This window comes from Desmodus rotundus, chromosome 5 (genome assembly GCF_022682495.2).
Source record: "Desmodus rotundus isolate HL8 chromosome 5, HLdesRot8A.1, whole genome shotgun sequence".
Classification (NCBI taxonomy): domain Eukaryota; kingdom Metazoa; phylum Chordata; class Mammalia; order Chiroptera; family Phyllostomidae; genus Desmodus; species Desmodus rotundus.
Window position 1 is genome coordinate 131,956,318 of NC_071391.1, and position 16,984 is coordinate 131,973,301.

Below are 16,984 nucleotides of genomic sequence, written 5' to 3' on the forward strand. Positions count from 1 at the left end.
ACTTTTCCTGGTATGTTAGATTATATAATATAAAATTGCTAGTATTTCTAAATACTCCTTTACTTAAAAAAAACAAAGTTCTAAAGTCCAATCATAGATATTTAACTTGTAATGCCCATGTAAGTTAAGGTCACCCTTAAAACTAACCTGTACTGAGGTAAGCTTGTTGCTTTCTTCCAAAAACTGTTGTAGAGTAACCACTTCACTTCCAGGGGAACCAGTTTTGATCTTGTGATGTGCTCGACTCTCTAATGTTTCAGGCATTTTGTGCTGGAGCACTGGACTTGATCTGGTCTGTCTTTTCAAGTACTGGATTGGACTGCTACCACTGCTGGACCAAGCCTCATGATCATGAAGTAGGCTAAATTCTCCACTGCTGTGGCTCTGTGGCCTGCTTTGGATATGAACTGCACCTGCTTTTGGAGTAGATGGTGTGTTAAGAGTTCAATAATAGAAATGAGATTAAAACTTTATAAGTAGTAAGATGTGTTGACTGGATTCTTATGAAGTTTTACTTAGAAACACTTAGTATACTATGTTCATCTTTGACCAGTCTAACAATTCCCTGATTATTTTGTCTACCATAGACTTCCGTATCAGTCTACCATAACCTGCTTGCTTATTTAGTCAATTTGACAAATATAAGCACCACAAAAGCAAAAACTTGCTTTCACCACCATACCCAGAGCCTAAATATATACAGCAGGCACTTAATGCATTTGATCAGTAAATGAATGAATAAATAAATGAATATTACATTCTTAAAACTTCAGGTTCAAATACGAGTTGACCCTTGAATAACAAGAGATTAGGGGTGCTGACCCCTCAGCCCCCCCACATATGTTCAAGAATCAACTGTAATTGAAAAACATCTCACAATTTAGAACATGATTATATGAATATTAAATTATTTCAGAATGTTAAAATCAAAAACTATTCTAAATGCTAAAAATCTAATGCTTTGCGCCTTTCTATGAAGTTTTTACTGCTAACTTAAAGGTTTCTCTGTTCATCCTTTAATGAATAACCTTAAATTTTTAGAATTTAAATAACAGGCATATAAGGAGAGTCAAATGGAGACATGATATAATTATTTAGAAATTTCCAGTAAAATATAAAATCAAATATCTAGTATTTTATTTTTTTAAGTGAATTTTTTTTTTAGATTTTATTTATTATTAGAGAGGGGAAGGGAGGGAGAAAGAGAGGTAGAGAAACATCCATGTGTGGTTGTCTCTCACACATCCCTCACTGGGGACCTGGCCTGCAACCCAGGCATGTGCCCTGACTGGGAATCGAACCAGCGACCCTTTATTTCACAGTCTGGCTCTCAATCCACTGACCACACCAGCCAGACCTAGTATTTTATGCTTTATTTAATGTCTGAATCATCTGATTGTTCCGACTTTCCACTGTTGGTATGGTAGCTACTCAGTTGAGGTTGAACAACTGCAAAAAATGCAAATTACTAGTTCTGGAAAAAAGCTTCCTAAAGTTTATGGTATTCCTTAAGGGTGCTAATTCATTTTGATCAAAAGCAAACAGTGTAGACAGAGTGTTGAGATAGAAAATGCAACTTTCCATGGTTTCCCAATCACAGACAGAGGAGTAGGTCAGGAAAGAATCTGGCTCAAGTTATGTAACAATTTTATAGTAATAAAATTTTCTTAAATTTTCAAATACTCCCTCACATTTTCAGACTCTATTTTCCTACTGGATATACAAATGTGATTATAAAAATTAAAAAAAACCCTCCATCCTTGAAATCATATTTTTCAGATCATAGTAACAAAACATAGTATTAATGATAAAATGAAACCAAACATAGACAAAAGGATTTTATAATACAAAAAGCAATAGAAAAAATGCATTCACTACAATTTGACAATTCTGGACTGTAGAGAATGGTATTTTAACAAACTTTTATAATCTATTAAATAATTACAGAACCTGAGTAGGCAGTATACCTTTAAAGGTATTAGTCCAGGCTTCCAGACATTACATAAAAACCTTACCCTGGAATGCATATTTAAAATTAGGGGAAAATTTTGAAATAATTCTTAGATATGCATCCCACTTGGGTCTTGCAACATATATATATACACACACACAACCACCTTATCAAAGTAAAAAATATTTCCCCTTATTTCATGGACAAATTAAGTATTTCTAAAACACTCTGTGTAATGACTTCAATGCACATGCATCATGACAAAATTAAGGACAACCATTTTAATAACAAAAAACAAGTAAAATAAGGACCTACAGATATTTTAAAGTATAAAGATTGTAATAAAAATACTTTATGTGAAAGATAAAATATGGAAACCAAAAATACTGCTCCTGTTTTTACATTTATATACATTGAAATACATATGTATTACAATGTTAAAAGTACAAAATATTCCAAGAACTATATTCCAACACAGATGATTTGGATTTCATACTTTACCCCAGAAACTTAATCTCCCTTTTAAATCTGGAAATGGATGGAGCATATTAATAAATTTACCTACAGCATACCTTTGACTTCATGAAGTGAAGCATTATTATTGCTATTGCTAGTGGATGTTCTGCCACTATCAAGGCTGGCTGGTCTTGAAGCTAAATGAAAAAATCAGGAGACAGTGTGATAAAACTTCTAGCTGCTGACACTGAACTTTTACATTCTGCTCACAGAATGCTTTGAGGAAGTAATCATGCATACATTTATATGCTGAGCATGCATGCCCACAGACAGCTGAATCATATAGATTAGAAGGTAAAGACATTTCCACATAGTTCAGTAAGACTCTTTAGGAGAGGACACTTCTGAAACAATAGTTGAAATTCAAAGAAAAGAAGACAAAGTGCATATTTAGATTTGAATATGATTTCTAGATAGATACCAGGACTGTTTCAGAGAGTGAATGACATGTCAAAAAAAGTTCTAGTGACTAAGTCACTTACAACACATCAGACAAGGAACCCTGCACACTGCAGAGATGCCACGGACCGGAGGAATATGGGTATCTGTAGTTAATGTCTTACTATTTCTATCCTCAACAAGGGAAACAACTGCACAGTTAACATGGCTCTATCCTATTTCTTAAAATCCTACTAAAAATGGCATTCCTTTAACATGTTATCCATTTATTGTTAACAATTTAGTTTGGTAAGATATGATTTTCCAGATAGCAATTTAAAAATCTGAAATGCTTAAACACTACAGAAAATGTGGTTTCTTAGAGTTCATCCTTTACCAAAGTAAATATGTTTTAAACCAATGGTAAAAAACAACTCATAACTTTAAACTTATACCAGAATGGCATCAAAATTACCTTTAAGCATTGTGTCAGCATATTTTATAAGTAACCTTGACTAAAATAGAGACTATCTAATTTAGATGAAGCAGTAATTTTAAAAGAGAATATCATCAGGTTTGAAGAAATGGCAGAGGTCTGACATGCAGGCTAGATAAAACATGCTTGCTGGCAATGGACATTCATAGATGCAATGTGACATTCTATATGTACTTTCTAAATAAAGCTCATATCTTACCATGAACTCTTGATCCCGTACTAGAATCATCACTAATACCTTGTGGACTTATATCTTCAAAGGATGTAGTATCTACATGAAATAGCAAAATGGATATAAAAATATTTTTTAACAAAAGAAACCCGTAAAATTTTATTTATACAGAATATGGAAAAATTTTTTCAATCATATATAATACATCTTGATTTAACATATCTCATAAGCTCAATGAAAAACTGGAACTGGGATAAAGAAACAGAATAGCTCTGATGAGAGTTTACTTGTTTAGGGAAACACCAGAAGCAATGAAACAGTCTTCGTAACCCTGCAAAGCAAAGCAAGAGCCTCTGTTTTTCTACCGAGGTTTTCATGGTTTTCTCTGTTTGAAGTTGTAGTGTTTTCAGGTTTTTTGGTTTCTTTTTAAAGCTTTACTTTTCCTTTTCTTGTTAGTTCTTTAGCTGTTTATTATGAAAGGCCTAGGAAAGATTTTAATTATTTGTATGTTTTAAATTTTTGAAATGATTTGAAAATTTCCTCCAATCAAAGCCAAATTGTTTTAATAATTATTTCAGGTTGTTGCTGTCAAAAAAAGTACACATGGGAAAGTGAAATTAAAATTCCTGTTGCCAATAGTTACACAACAGTGCAAATAGCAGACGGCCTATACCTTTATTATTAACCAACTGCTTGGATCTGAAGCCTGTAGAAGAGTTGACAGTTGAAAAGTTGATAGCTGTAGTAGAGAAGGCCATAGCTCCCAATTCTTTTCTCCTTTTACCCGTTGAAATATCATCAGGAACCTCCAAATTCTCAGTACTACCTGTCCACTGTCCTCCTGCTAGGACCATGGACTGCACCAGGTCATTCATGGCTGGGATGCAAATGAAAGCAAATGAATCAGCATGGTTAATGTTTTTGCTCTTATTTCTCTTTTGTATCATAAATGTTTTTTCCCCTATGGATTAATGCAAGTGAAAATAAAAAACTATAAACACGTCATTTGAATTATGACATGCATTCAGCTGAGTGAAATGACTACGCCAAAGGCTGATAAATTTCAGTAGATATTTTTCCCATCTCCACCCCCTTTAAAGATAGGGAAAGGAATTTTACTCTGTACAACTGCCATGCTTTTGTGCAGTGATGTGTAACATAATTAGAAGCCTTCATAATGTGGTTTCATGGTGACAAAAATGGAATGAATAAAGGTTAAGATGGAGAGCAGATCTTATAGAGCATCATTATTGAAAATGATAAGAGTCCTTGGTCAGAGCAGGTTACTGAAGAAATTATTCATTTTATGAATCAAGTAAGTATACCATTCAATAAAAACCTGAAAGAGATGATAGTCAAAGTGACCAACATTTAATGTGATTATATAATTACCCATTCCACTTAAAAAAAGGAAAATCAGAGCATTATTATATAAAGAATGAGAAACATGTTTAAGGGTTACAGGCCATTTTATTTATTTGTTTGTTTGTTTATTCATTCTAGTTCATTAAGAAAATAAATTCCTCATGCTAAACATTTTGTTATTTTTTTTTAAGTAAATTTCTTTGGGAAAAAGCCTCTATGGCACAAAAAATACCTTTTTTTCTGCCAACTTTTAGAAAGCACTGGAAAATTACAAGTGTGTTATTACATGTATGACTAAACATATGCATGTATATGTATGTTTCAGTGAACACACATATAATGCAAATTCAGTGCCAGTTTTGAAAAAAAATTCTTCCAGCTCCTTGTATTAGAGGAAGACTGTACTTTGTAAAATAAGAAAATTGGCACAGTCCAGAGAAAGGTTAGTGACAAATTAGTAATGGAAGCCAATATAGTCAATTGAAAGAAGCTGTACTGTCATAAAGTCTTACACATGGAACGACGGTAGCAGGCCTTCATTTTGTCTTTATCCTTCGGTCTGTTCCTCAAAAAGGGCAGTCTTTTCAGTGCAACCACTTTAATGTCAGAGCATGAGGAAAAACAGAAACAGAAAAATGAAAGAAAAAAGGGAGAAGAACAGATGGGAGTTAAATGTTGAAATTAAGGACAGAAATGAATGTTTGAGTTTCAGCTTATGTATGCTATCCTAAAGCTATTATTCTTGGGCTGCTGAGTGACAATGAAATATGAAATAAGCACTCTGATACTTTAAAATACTTAGAAAAGCACCAGACAATGATGAGGAACATATACTTTGAAAGCCTGGATTAGCTAAAGTCCTATAAGTACAGGAACTGGTTAGAATTATTTATGGAACAATTTTCCTAGTTAAGGTATAAATGCATACCTTTAAAATTAGGGCTATTGGTGGGCCCAGAGTACATGTGATAAAAATATAAAAGGCTTTTCAATCCTCTATTTTCTTTATACTATAAGGTTTTATGGAAAGAATAATTTAGGCAAGTACACATTCTGTAAGAGTATTTCAGTATACATCAACAAAAACTAGACTGCCCGGGGGATGTTTCAAACAATCTAAAAACTTCCATTAAAATTTTTTATTACTTTCTTAAACTTTAATAAAGAAATAGGGAATTAGTTCTTGCTTTAAAATGAATTCTGGTGCAGTACATTATTTAGTAACACCATGGAAAATTATGTTCTTTTTGAACACAGTCTTTCAAAAGATGAAATGAACAATTACATTAAATTTCATTATACAAAAAATTGGGAAAGAGAAAAAAAGAAGAGTATTTTGACAGCAGTAGTAAGTGCTGTAAGTCCTGGTGTAAGGCTAAAAGATAAGGCATCCTAAAAGAAGCAAAATTGACAAAAATTATGTATATATTACATTTTTAGATATTTTGAAGGTGAGGTTATTAAAAAAAATCAAAGACAGCAAGCACTGTGCAAAAAATATTTGGGGATGAAAATGAGGGTTATAACTACATTAGGAGTCATTAGCACAAAAATAATAAAGTTCACTAGACTCACTAACTTTCTTAATTTAATAAGATTTGAATACAAAAAAATGTTATACCTTTTTGGAAGTGCAATGTAGAAGCTAGGGAAACAACTTGCATAGACTTAGAAACATACTGTAACAGCCTAAATAACTATGCTCTTTCTCAGCATTTGCTGTTATCTTATAAATAATCAAAGTTCCTTGACAAACTGACAAGAATCATTCATTAAGGAGAATGCAATGTACATACAGCTATTTAATGTATTCATTTGATTGCTATCAGGAATAGTCATGATTAAGCTTTTAATCTGACCTATTTCTTTTCTAGCTTCGTAAAACAGCTATTTTCAATGGTTAAAAAGAAATGAACTGAAAGCAATGTAAAAATGGACACTTAGCTAAAACAAAGCCGAGTGGTTGCAGCATGCACATGTCGTCTTATTTAGGTATTTTCTTTCTTTGTTTTCCAAAGACTGCTTTACTGACAGCCAGACACTCTTCCAAAAGGGACAGGATGAAAGGAGTTTTAAATTTGCCAGTGGTACAATGTGACCCTTCTTATGGCAATTAGTTTTTAGATACACAATGTTCTTTTCCCAAACCACACTGAAATTAAATCATTGCCATTGCTGGGTTTTGTGTTTATTAAAAAAATTTTAAAACTGAGTATTTGTAGGAAGGGAGAATATTATTTTCCTCTGATTCTTATTTTGGAGGTTTCAGCAGAGTGTATGAAAGAATGACGTGTGGGGTGAAAGTAGGTTTACAATTGTTAGAACAGAAAATAACACAATAATTGATAAATAACAATGTAAGAATAAACTTTCACGTACTCACAACTTACACTTACTTTTACCCCACTCTGTATTTAAAACAAACAAGATGGCCTTAGAAACAACTGACATGACTTTCTTTGTGGATGTTCTCATATCTAAATTGAAATTTCTTCTTTTAATTAAATTAAGTACACCCATTACCATTTTTATTTAATAAAATTTTAGGTATTCTCAAACTTAAGAAAAACTTGATCTTCTTACAACAATACTCAGAGGTTTCCTGTAGATTTGGCTGGTAAGATTAGGTAGCAAAAGACCCAGGTTAACAATAATCTTATGTGGGGATATAGAATTAAACAACTTTCTTGAGCCTACTACATATAAATACTACATATAATTTTTTTGAGTGCTTTGAGAGTTGCCCATGTTGAGAGTCTACTCCTAGGGAAAGTAGAGTTGCTGTTTTTGCCTGATATTTACTTCAAAAGAATAGTAGTGAAATTTTTATATATACAAATCTATTTTTAAAATTTAATGACTGGTGATAGAGTGAGTGGATTTAAAACATACTGTTTACCTATTTTATAACAGTGGTAGTCAACTTCCTGGACTTATTCTAAGTGCCTAACATTGGATTCTTTTCTTTCTCTTAAAATACACTTCCTTAGGCTTTTACTTTGCTCTTGCTGTTTAGCTAAACACACTAGTAATGAAATTAAGAAATTAATGAATTATGTTGAACACATTATGATGTGATACTTCTATATTTGTAAAATATAGTAAAATATTAAAACATTGTAATTGGTATATCTTAACATTAAAATATTAAAACATAAAATACTAAATATTAAAAGTAAAAATATTAAACCAAAGTTTATACACAAATTTATATATCCTCATCTATTTTAATCAATCCTTTATATCAAGCACTCCTTTACCCAACAATTTTCATAACCTTCAATTATTTCTAAATCTTTTAATAGCATTCTGTTCAAATTCATACGTGTTTCTTTGCTTTCCCCAATGTAACTTTGTTCCACTTTGATACCAAAGTACGAATAAAATCCCATTATAAAATGACTTATTATTCTAATTATAAAAATGAGCTCCTATAAATATTTCTCACTTGCTTCTCATAATCACCCTGTTAGGTGTGACACAAAGGTAAAACACTTGCCCATATTAACAGAACCAGCAAGTGGCAGAGGTATTCTGGCTCTTATTTCAAAGTTCTTTCTACACTATTTTACCTCTAGTCAAATGATGGTATCTCTGTTTATGGGATATCTTTAAACACACAGTATAGAAAATTATGTGGTTATGCATTATTATAGTATGCAATAAATTTTATAACTGTATGGAGTTAAAAAGAAATGCATTACTTAGACTGTTCTCTCAGTGGACTGTTGAAGTTATTAAAAAAAGCCTTTGGAAAGAATTCTAAATCAATACTAGACATCACAAATATTTAAAGAGTTTTAAGTACTCACTGCTGCTTTTCTTGGTCCCCAAAGTTTGGCCATCTTCTAACGAATTTGAACCTACTGAAGAACTATCTTGACTATCTTGATGGGGGAGCTGAAGAAATCCTTCACTGGAGTCTGAGCGGGTAGGTGTTAATGTTAGAGATTTCTGACGTTCCCGATTAATATCTTTCTTAGACTTTATCAATTTTCTCATTTTTAGAGTAATCCAGTTGCCTCTCCTGATAGAATAATTTAAAAAGTTATTATCAGTCTAACATTAAACAAATAAATCCTTCACAAAATTAGAAGTTTAAAATATAACTTTCTTTTTTCAGAATAAAAATGAGTAGAATTTGGTTAACAGTACCTTCTGGGAGGAGATGGCTCATAAAATTTGTATTGATCCATAATTTTCTCTTCTAATTTCTCCTTTTGCCGTCTCAATTCATTTAATTTATCACTATAAAATAAAAATTAAATTTTAGGACATGCATATTTTGTATAGTTATGTCATTTTGCAACTGTGCTATAACTTCTTCCCAAAACATAAACGTATACAAATCAGATACCATAGTTGACAACTAAGAATTTATTGGGCAGTAACAATGGATTTTTTCCAAGTCTCCTTTTCTTTAGTTACAACTTAATTAAATAAAAAAAGTAGATTTAAAGTTTCAATTCTTTAACAGGATCTGTTTGAAAAAATTTTCCATATTACTATCTCATTGTGACAAAGGAATTCGTAACATTTTTTTATAGCTATTAAACAACATTATATCATCATTGACTTTTTCCCTATTTTTGAAATGAAGGGTAACTTATTGTAATTGGTATAGGCAAAAAATTCAAATGGATAGTTTGCTCACAATTACAAATATAATAATCTTGAACTGCATCTTCATGCAAACCGATTTTTTTTCCTTTGTGGCAGAATTATTTAGGCTTAATTTACTTGCAGAGAATTATTTCCTGCCTTCAGCAATGTATGAATATACTACTTTCGCCACATCTCATTTTTATGTTCTCGGTAGTATATATAGTATAGAGAAAAATCATAGATCATAGACTACAATACAAGTAAAATGAACTCCTTAAAAACTTGTGATACCAAAGAATACTACAAATGTTTAGTAATTATTTACAATGAGGAAGGCATGAGGTGATATAAAGATGAATAATAAGTAGCCCAGCTCTGCCTATAATATAATAGAGATGTTGTATACATAAATGACTATTATAATCCAAGGCACTAGTGATGCCAAATAAAAGTATTGCAAAAGTAAAATAGGAATTTATAAAAAGGAAAATATTTCTACCTTAACTGACCAAAAAAAAAGTCTCATAAAGAAGAGCAAGGCCACATTAGATAGACTGAAAAGGAAAGACAAGAATGCTAAATTAAGCAGTTTAGCTGAGGGGAAGTAGTGAGGGAGTTTTGGGTTACAATTTTGCTCAGAAGCAAACCAGAATTATTGAAGGTTTCATTAAAAAGTAACATTATGAAATCTTTGTTTTAGGTACTTTAATTCTATGATAGAGTATGATGTATCAGAAAGGAGGAAGGTAAAGAAAGCATTCATGGACAGTCTAGTGGCTAATGGACAGTCTAGTTGGAGATAAGGTTGAATTAGGGTAGTGGGAACTGGAAGAAACTGATTTGAGAGAGTACATGGAAGATGATTTGTGAATAGAAGTTGCCAACAAGTTATACCACAGCACAAACAGCAGACTGCCTAAACCTCCCAATTCTTTTCTCATTTTCCCTGTTGAAATATCATCAGGAACCTCCAAATTCTCAGTACTACCTGTTCTTCGTCACCCCTGCTAGGACCATGGGGCACAGGCAAAAATGTCTCAAATGCAAGATGGATATTTTAATTTAAATTTAGTAAGTCAGAATAGATACTAATATTTGCAAGTCAATATATAGATACAATTACTGAAACCCTAGAAATGGAGTAGTCACCAAGGCTCAGAATATTAAGAAGAGAAAGCTTTGGATAATATCCCTACTTAAGAGACAGGAAATTCAAATGCCAAGAGCTTTAGATATACTCACTGCGTAAGCTAAAATACATCTTATGGCAGAGAGTAAAGGTATACACATACTCCTGAAAGAAATGAAGGTACAGTGCAAACTGACCAGCCAAAAATGTGAAATTTGAGTTTTGCATTTACCTTAACAGTTCATGCAAGCTCTACTTTTGCTCCATGATGTATCTGTGTATTAATATAAAAATAATTTTCCCTGCCCCAAATTTTATAATAAAATTAATGCTTCAAAAAATGTATCATGTATCCTGGGGTTTCATATATGCCCAGCTCACCGTCATGTACATCATGATATTATTTCACTTACTACTTAGGATAACCCTAGAAGTAGGTATTGTACCTCTGTTTTGGAGAAAAAGAAACCAGTGATCAAAGAAATGAAGTAAATAGTCTATGGTCACATAACTAGCGATAGGAACAAGTGGGACTTGAATTTTAGGAGCTGTCTGATTTCAACATCTGTACTTTCTATTTTACTATGGTGCTTCCCATTTAGTGACAAGGGAAAGAGAAGAATTTAGTAAAGGTGGATCATGGTGTAATACAAAGACTATACACTGAGCTGCCCAGGCCAAAATCCTGATTCTACCAGATTCTTCCAATGGAGACACAACTTACCAATATTTAAGCCCTGTCAATTCTATTTCTCACATTTCTCTTGTATCAGATCTCAAATACCACCATGTGTGAATTATTTTTCATTAGGTTATTGTAACAGCTTTCATAAAACTTCCTTCTTGTTTCTATTCTCAGAACCTCCAATACATACTCAAAAATGCCACCCATTAAAAAAAAAAAAAGAACATCTGATCATATTATTTCCTTTTTCAAATTTTTCAGCTAATCCTTTGTATGGCATAAAAAAACCTTTGTGAAGTGGCTCCTGAGTGTTTATCCACATCTCTGCTGCTCCTCCTTCCTCAATTTTGCTCCAGCAAGACAAACCTACTTTTTAGATCCTATACCATACCATAGCATACTTTCATCACACTGCTGTGTTTTGTATTTGCTGCCGTAATGGCCTTGTATGCCTCCTCAGGTGAACTCCTATTGAACCCTCAAGTCTCAGCTCTGGCAATCAACTTTGGAAAGTCCACCTTGCCTCTCTCAGACTAAGTTTGCTGTATTTCTATGGCTTCCTACACATACCTCCATAATGACAATTATTTGTATTTCTCACTTTATATTACTAGTTCTTTAAGAGCAGTACTCATGTTTTCACGTTAGTATTTCTGGTTATTAGCACAGAGACTGGAACATAAGCATTCAAAAAATGTATGTTGAAATAATAATAATGTTAAAAAAAATGAGCATTGAGTTTTCTCTGCCACTAGAAATTGCACTTACAAAACCATGAGTAATATTTCAGAGTGCAAAATTATTTGGTACCTACATGTACTGTCTTTGTTCAACATGAAAAAGATCCTTGCTTTCCATGTTCTGCTCCAACAGTGTTCTGTTCTGCAGCATTAATGTCTGAATTTGATCTAGTAGATGTCGATTTTCTTCTTCTAAATTTCCTTTAAGTTGGCTTAGCAACTGTTCAAACACAAACATTTATTTTTTAAAATATCAACATTCACATTCAACATAAATCACCTGAAATATCTGAAAAATAAAGTACTTCACAGACTTATATCTCCTGCTATCTGAAAAATTAAGATGGTCACACTTTGATCGAATGTGATCAGTAACAATGACAGCTTAAGAACTGGGTTATGTGCTGTACATATATATTTTCATAATTCTTACAAATACTGGGTTTAACATAAATAAGTACTACTTCCAAAAGCTTTCTTCAAAATTGTTTAACTTATAGTCCGAAAGCTAGATTCAAACCTCTGGCCTTCTGTTTAAGTAACTATGAAACATTGGACAAGTTAGTTAATTCTCTGAGCTTCAATGACCTCATCTATAAAATGAGGATAATAATCTTATCCCGCAAGATTTTTGAAAAGATTAAATAATATATGTAAAGTATCTGGTGTCATGCCTATGGCATACAACAGGTATTTAATAAACTTCGTTCTTCCTCCAACAACTGTTTTCAAGAAACTTTAAAAGTTTGTAGATACTTTTTGTGGCATGAACAAAGGAGTCAGGTAATTTTGTCAATGATTGGTATTGCTAGCTCATATTACTGGTTGTTGGGCTGCTTTTTCTCTGTAGTAAAGAGAAAGTAGAAGGAAATATGCCTTAGTTAGGCCAGAGCATCCAACAGAAGTCAGAAAGCCCAAAGTAGGGATTTTCAAAATTTAGCATCATTTGTAAAGTATATTTTTAAAAATGTACATTTCTGGGTGCTAGCATTCAAATTCAGCAGATCTGGAATAGAGCCCAGAGATCTGTATTTTTTTTAAATGCCAACACTAACCCTTCCTCCTAAAAAATAAGATGAAAACCCCAAATATTTAAAAAATTATCAAAAGATATAGAAAAGCTATTTATGAATACCCATAAACAGCCATCTAGATCTAACAACTATCACTATTGTGGTTTGTTTTATTTATTTAAATATTATTACATTAAAATATAACATGTGCAGTTCATTGCAAAATTAAATCTAGTTATCCTCCCCCCCTATATTTATATCCTCTTGCAATGTGACTTCTCACTCTTCCCATTATAAAGTGAAATCTATTTTCTCTCTTCTAGAATTTGGAATGCCTTTGGCCAAGAGAAGGAGATGGAAGTGATGGTGTCAGAGCTCCAAGCCCAGGACTCAAAAAACCTTTTGTGCTTTCATTTAGTCTCTGGAAATCCTACTAGAGGATGAGGGACTATGTAAACAGTCAAGAGTTATAGTAGTTGTGGCCATCCTAGACCAGCCAGCCCTCAGAGTACATGTCAGCTACCTGTAGATGAAGGAGCAAGCCCTACTAAGATCAACTGATTTGGCTTTCACAGCAATACATGACCAGCACATATGCTCAACTGACCCATGGAGTGATGAGCAAAAATAAATGTTTACTATCCATTATGGCTGTTATACAGAATTATTGTGTCAACAGACATTGATAAGACATTTATACAAAAAAAGGAACAAATTTTATGTGTATACACAGCTCAATGAATTATTACAAAGTGAACACATGTGAAACCAGCACCCAGACCAAGCAGCAGCACATTAATTGTATTCCAGAAATACTCATTGTGCTCTCATCCAGTCACTATCCCTTCTCACAAAGATATTTATTTTTTCACTCCCTCCAAATTATCTGACTTAGCCCATAGCCAAAAGTTTACATTTGACTCAAGTTGGGACAATCAGCCAGGGTTAAGTAGGTAGCTAAGAACCCTTCCTTGTCTCTCCTAAGCAGCCTTCCAGATTAGTAGTGATGTGTGGGACATTATCAAGACCCACTATGACTGGCTGTCTCACTCCTTGGATCTCACGGTTAATTTCTGGTGAGTGTGCTGATCTGTTACTTTGTCCCAACCAATATTCCAACCTCAGACTATCTGAGAGTTGGCCTTTGACAACTTTTCTGGGCATAGGGCTTTTCCATGCTCTGCTCAAATCAAGCCAGGCCCAGTAGCAAAGGTGCTACTTTTCACGGTTTGCCTTGCACCCTGGCAGAAGTACCAGGTATTGAGACTAGAGAATAGGGAAGGAATGAGGATGGGAGAAGTCACAATGCCTTAGACAACCACAGTTCCTATCCACAGTTGAGTAGTTTTTAAGAAAGGCTTCTGAATTTGTTGTATGCTTTGTTCCAGAGTCCTAAAATGATCATGTTTGACAGTTTTGTTGAATTTTAATTTTTCTTGGGGAGTTGATATGTCATGTTCCTCACTCTACCATTTTATAAATTCACTATCCCAATTATATTTTACTTATGACTTTTAATCACAGGCAGAATGAATGTTCTATTAATTTCTAAGTTTTGTTGAGTATTTAAATGTACAGTATGTGGTAAAAGTAGGTTTACAGTCCTGAGTATGCAAAACAGTATTTTTTATTAATTGTTGTTGTATTTTCCATATGAACTGTAAACCTACTTTTGCCCCACCCTGTATATGCTTTCAAACCTAATTTTTCTTTCTCTTGGTCTATAATTTCAGACAAAAGGCTTTTAGGTATTACTTTTCTTAAACACTCTCTCCCTAATTTTATGTAAAGGTTTGCCTAGTGCTGGTTCCCTAAAAGTTCCATAAAGTTCAGGTGTTAAAAGCTATATTCAAACTCCATAAAATAGCAAGCATAAAATTTAATGGTTATCTAAGACTTTCAGTATCCTTTTTATGATTCAAAACATTTAGCACTTTATCAAACCACTGTAGGAAGAAGCATGAAATTATGTTAATAGAACTGTATATAGAGACATATGTCATTTCCATTCAAAACCCTCCAAATGCACTCCCACTACTGCTTAATCCATTCCAGCAAGATGGGCCTCCTTGAGTGTTCCTCAAACACACCAGGATTCCCCTGGTCTTACAGTCACTGCCTTGACTGTTTGCCTGGAATATTCCTTCCCCTGATATCCACATACTAATACCCGAATCTCTTTCAAATGTTGAAAATTCAATGACACCTAGTTAAAATTTCAATCTATATTCCCTCTTGCCCCTGGCAGTCTTTATCTCCCTTTACCCTACTCCATTTTTATTTGTACATAACATCACTTCGTAACATACTGTATGCTGCAGGTTAATTTTCAAAATGGTTTTAGCAGTATTTCCAGTCCATGTGCTTTTCCAGAATCTTGCCATTCTCCATCAAGAGGCTGAGTCTATTTCCCTTCCCCTTGAACCTGGACAGGACTTTGACCGCCTCAATAAATAGAATGCAGGGAAATTGACACTGCATGACTTCTGAGGCTGATCATTAAAATAGATGGCTTTTGTCTGGTTCTCACCACATTGTGAGAAAGTCTAAACCAGCCCGTGGGAAGAGACCACATGGAGAGGAAACTGATACCTTCAGCTGACAGCATCAACCACCAACATGCACTCAGTCTTTCAATCTTCCAGTTGAGGGCAAGTACAGCAGAGACAAACTGGCTCTCCATACCTGTCCAAATTCCGACCCACAGAATGTGTGAGCATAATAAATGGTGGTTTTACACCACTAAGTTTTGGGGTAATTTGCTACATAGCCATTTGTAACAATACACGAAACACTATATATTGTTATTTCACTTACTTACTATGTTTACTGTTTTCTTCCAACCAGAATATAAACTCCACAAGGGGAGAAATTTTTACCTATTTGGTTTACTAATACATGCCAGGTGGCCAGTGACATTTTTTCATTAAACAAAGATATGAATCTACAGTTTTCAAAGGATATGAACATATAAATTTGAACAGTAAAAAAAAAATGGAATTAATAATAAAGGAAGTTTTTCTTATTTACTTATGATTTCAATTATCCCTGACCAATTCTTTTAGAAATACCCCACTAATTATATATACTGCTATTGTCATTATAATGTCTCTGTTAGTTTTTAGGTGTGTCTAGATGCCTAAAGGAAGGAAGAGAGTGATTAGACTTGTGAAAGCTCACCTCACACTGGTTATTTAGCTTGGTGGATGTAATGTCCAACTGTTGGTATTGTTCCTTTAGCTTTGAAAATTCAGCTTCTAATCTTGTTTGCTCTAGTTTGGAATTATTTAGAAGACTTTTCAAGTTTTTATGGTCAGTCTGTAAAACTTCGGTCTCTTTTAAAAGCTGATTATATGTATGATTCAACCTATAATTTGAAATCATGATAGAAATAGAATTAGATTATCTTAATAGCTTTCATTTATACAATGTGAAAATGCTATATATTACATTCAGACATACTTAGAAAATATAAAGAATTCTTTTGCCAGTTACTACTCTGATCAAGAATCAGTTTCTATTCTGTAAAAACTCATTTTTTAAAACAAATTGAGTGCTTTTTTCCCCTTGAAATGAAATCTTCCAGCATTTAAATACACTGAAGATATAGACATGAAATATTTTATTATATAAAATTTGAAGTATTAAGAAAATTTTAGATTAAATGACAAAAGAGAATATGACCAATCTAGTTTTAATTTCATAGAGAATTCAAAGGTTCTAAAATTCAATGTGAAAATTCCAGAAAGATCAATCAGATCAAAAGAATTAACCAATCCAGGATGGGACATGGTAGTCCGTCAATCTGTTGCCACATACCTGAGATGTTCAGGCTTAAACCAAAATTTTAGTTGAGATTTCTGCAGTTGTAGCAAATTACTCATGTTTATGCAGTCCCCAATTATTAATGATAAACTTTAGATATTTTTGTAAA

General features: G+C 33.1%; 1 protein-coding gene across 8 annotated transcripts in view; it reads right to left on the bottom strand.

The window, feature by feature from the left end:
- The window catches only part of CCDC88A (coiled-coil domain containing 88A), a 123,638-nt gene that overhangs the window by 5,344 nt on the left and 101,310 nt on the right, over positions 1 to 16,984 (bottom strand). For 4 of the 8 annotated variants that reach the window (XM_045189432.3, XM_024552777.4, XM_045189427.2 and 1 more), the window contains exons 22-30: positions 16,231 to 16,417; positions 12,112 to 12,257; positions 9,034 to 9,126; positions 8,691 to 8,905; positions 5,391 to 5,474; positions 4,187 to 4,390; positions 3,541 to 3,612; positions 2,524 to 2,604; positions 148 to 416 (exon numbers count right to left, since the gene is read on the bottom strand). In XM_045189432.3, coding sequence (XP_045045367.2) covers positions 148 to 416; positions 2,524 to 2,604; positions 3,541 to 3,612; positions 4,187 to 4,390; positions 5,391 to 5,474; positions 8,691 to 8,905; positions 9,034 to 9,126; positions 12,112 to 12,257; positions 16,231 to 16,417 — 1,351 coding nt within the window. The remainder of the gene's footprint in view (positions 1 to 147; positions 417 to 2,523; positions 2,605 to 3,540; positions 3,613 to 4,186; positions 4,391 to 5,390; positions 5,475 to 8,690; positions 8,906 to 9,033; positions 9,127 to 12,111; positions 12,258 to 16,230; positions 16,418 to 16,984) is intronic. The other 4 variants (XM_053925461.2, XM_045189430.2, XM_045189428.2 and 1 more) reach the window with 3 other exon arrangements.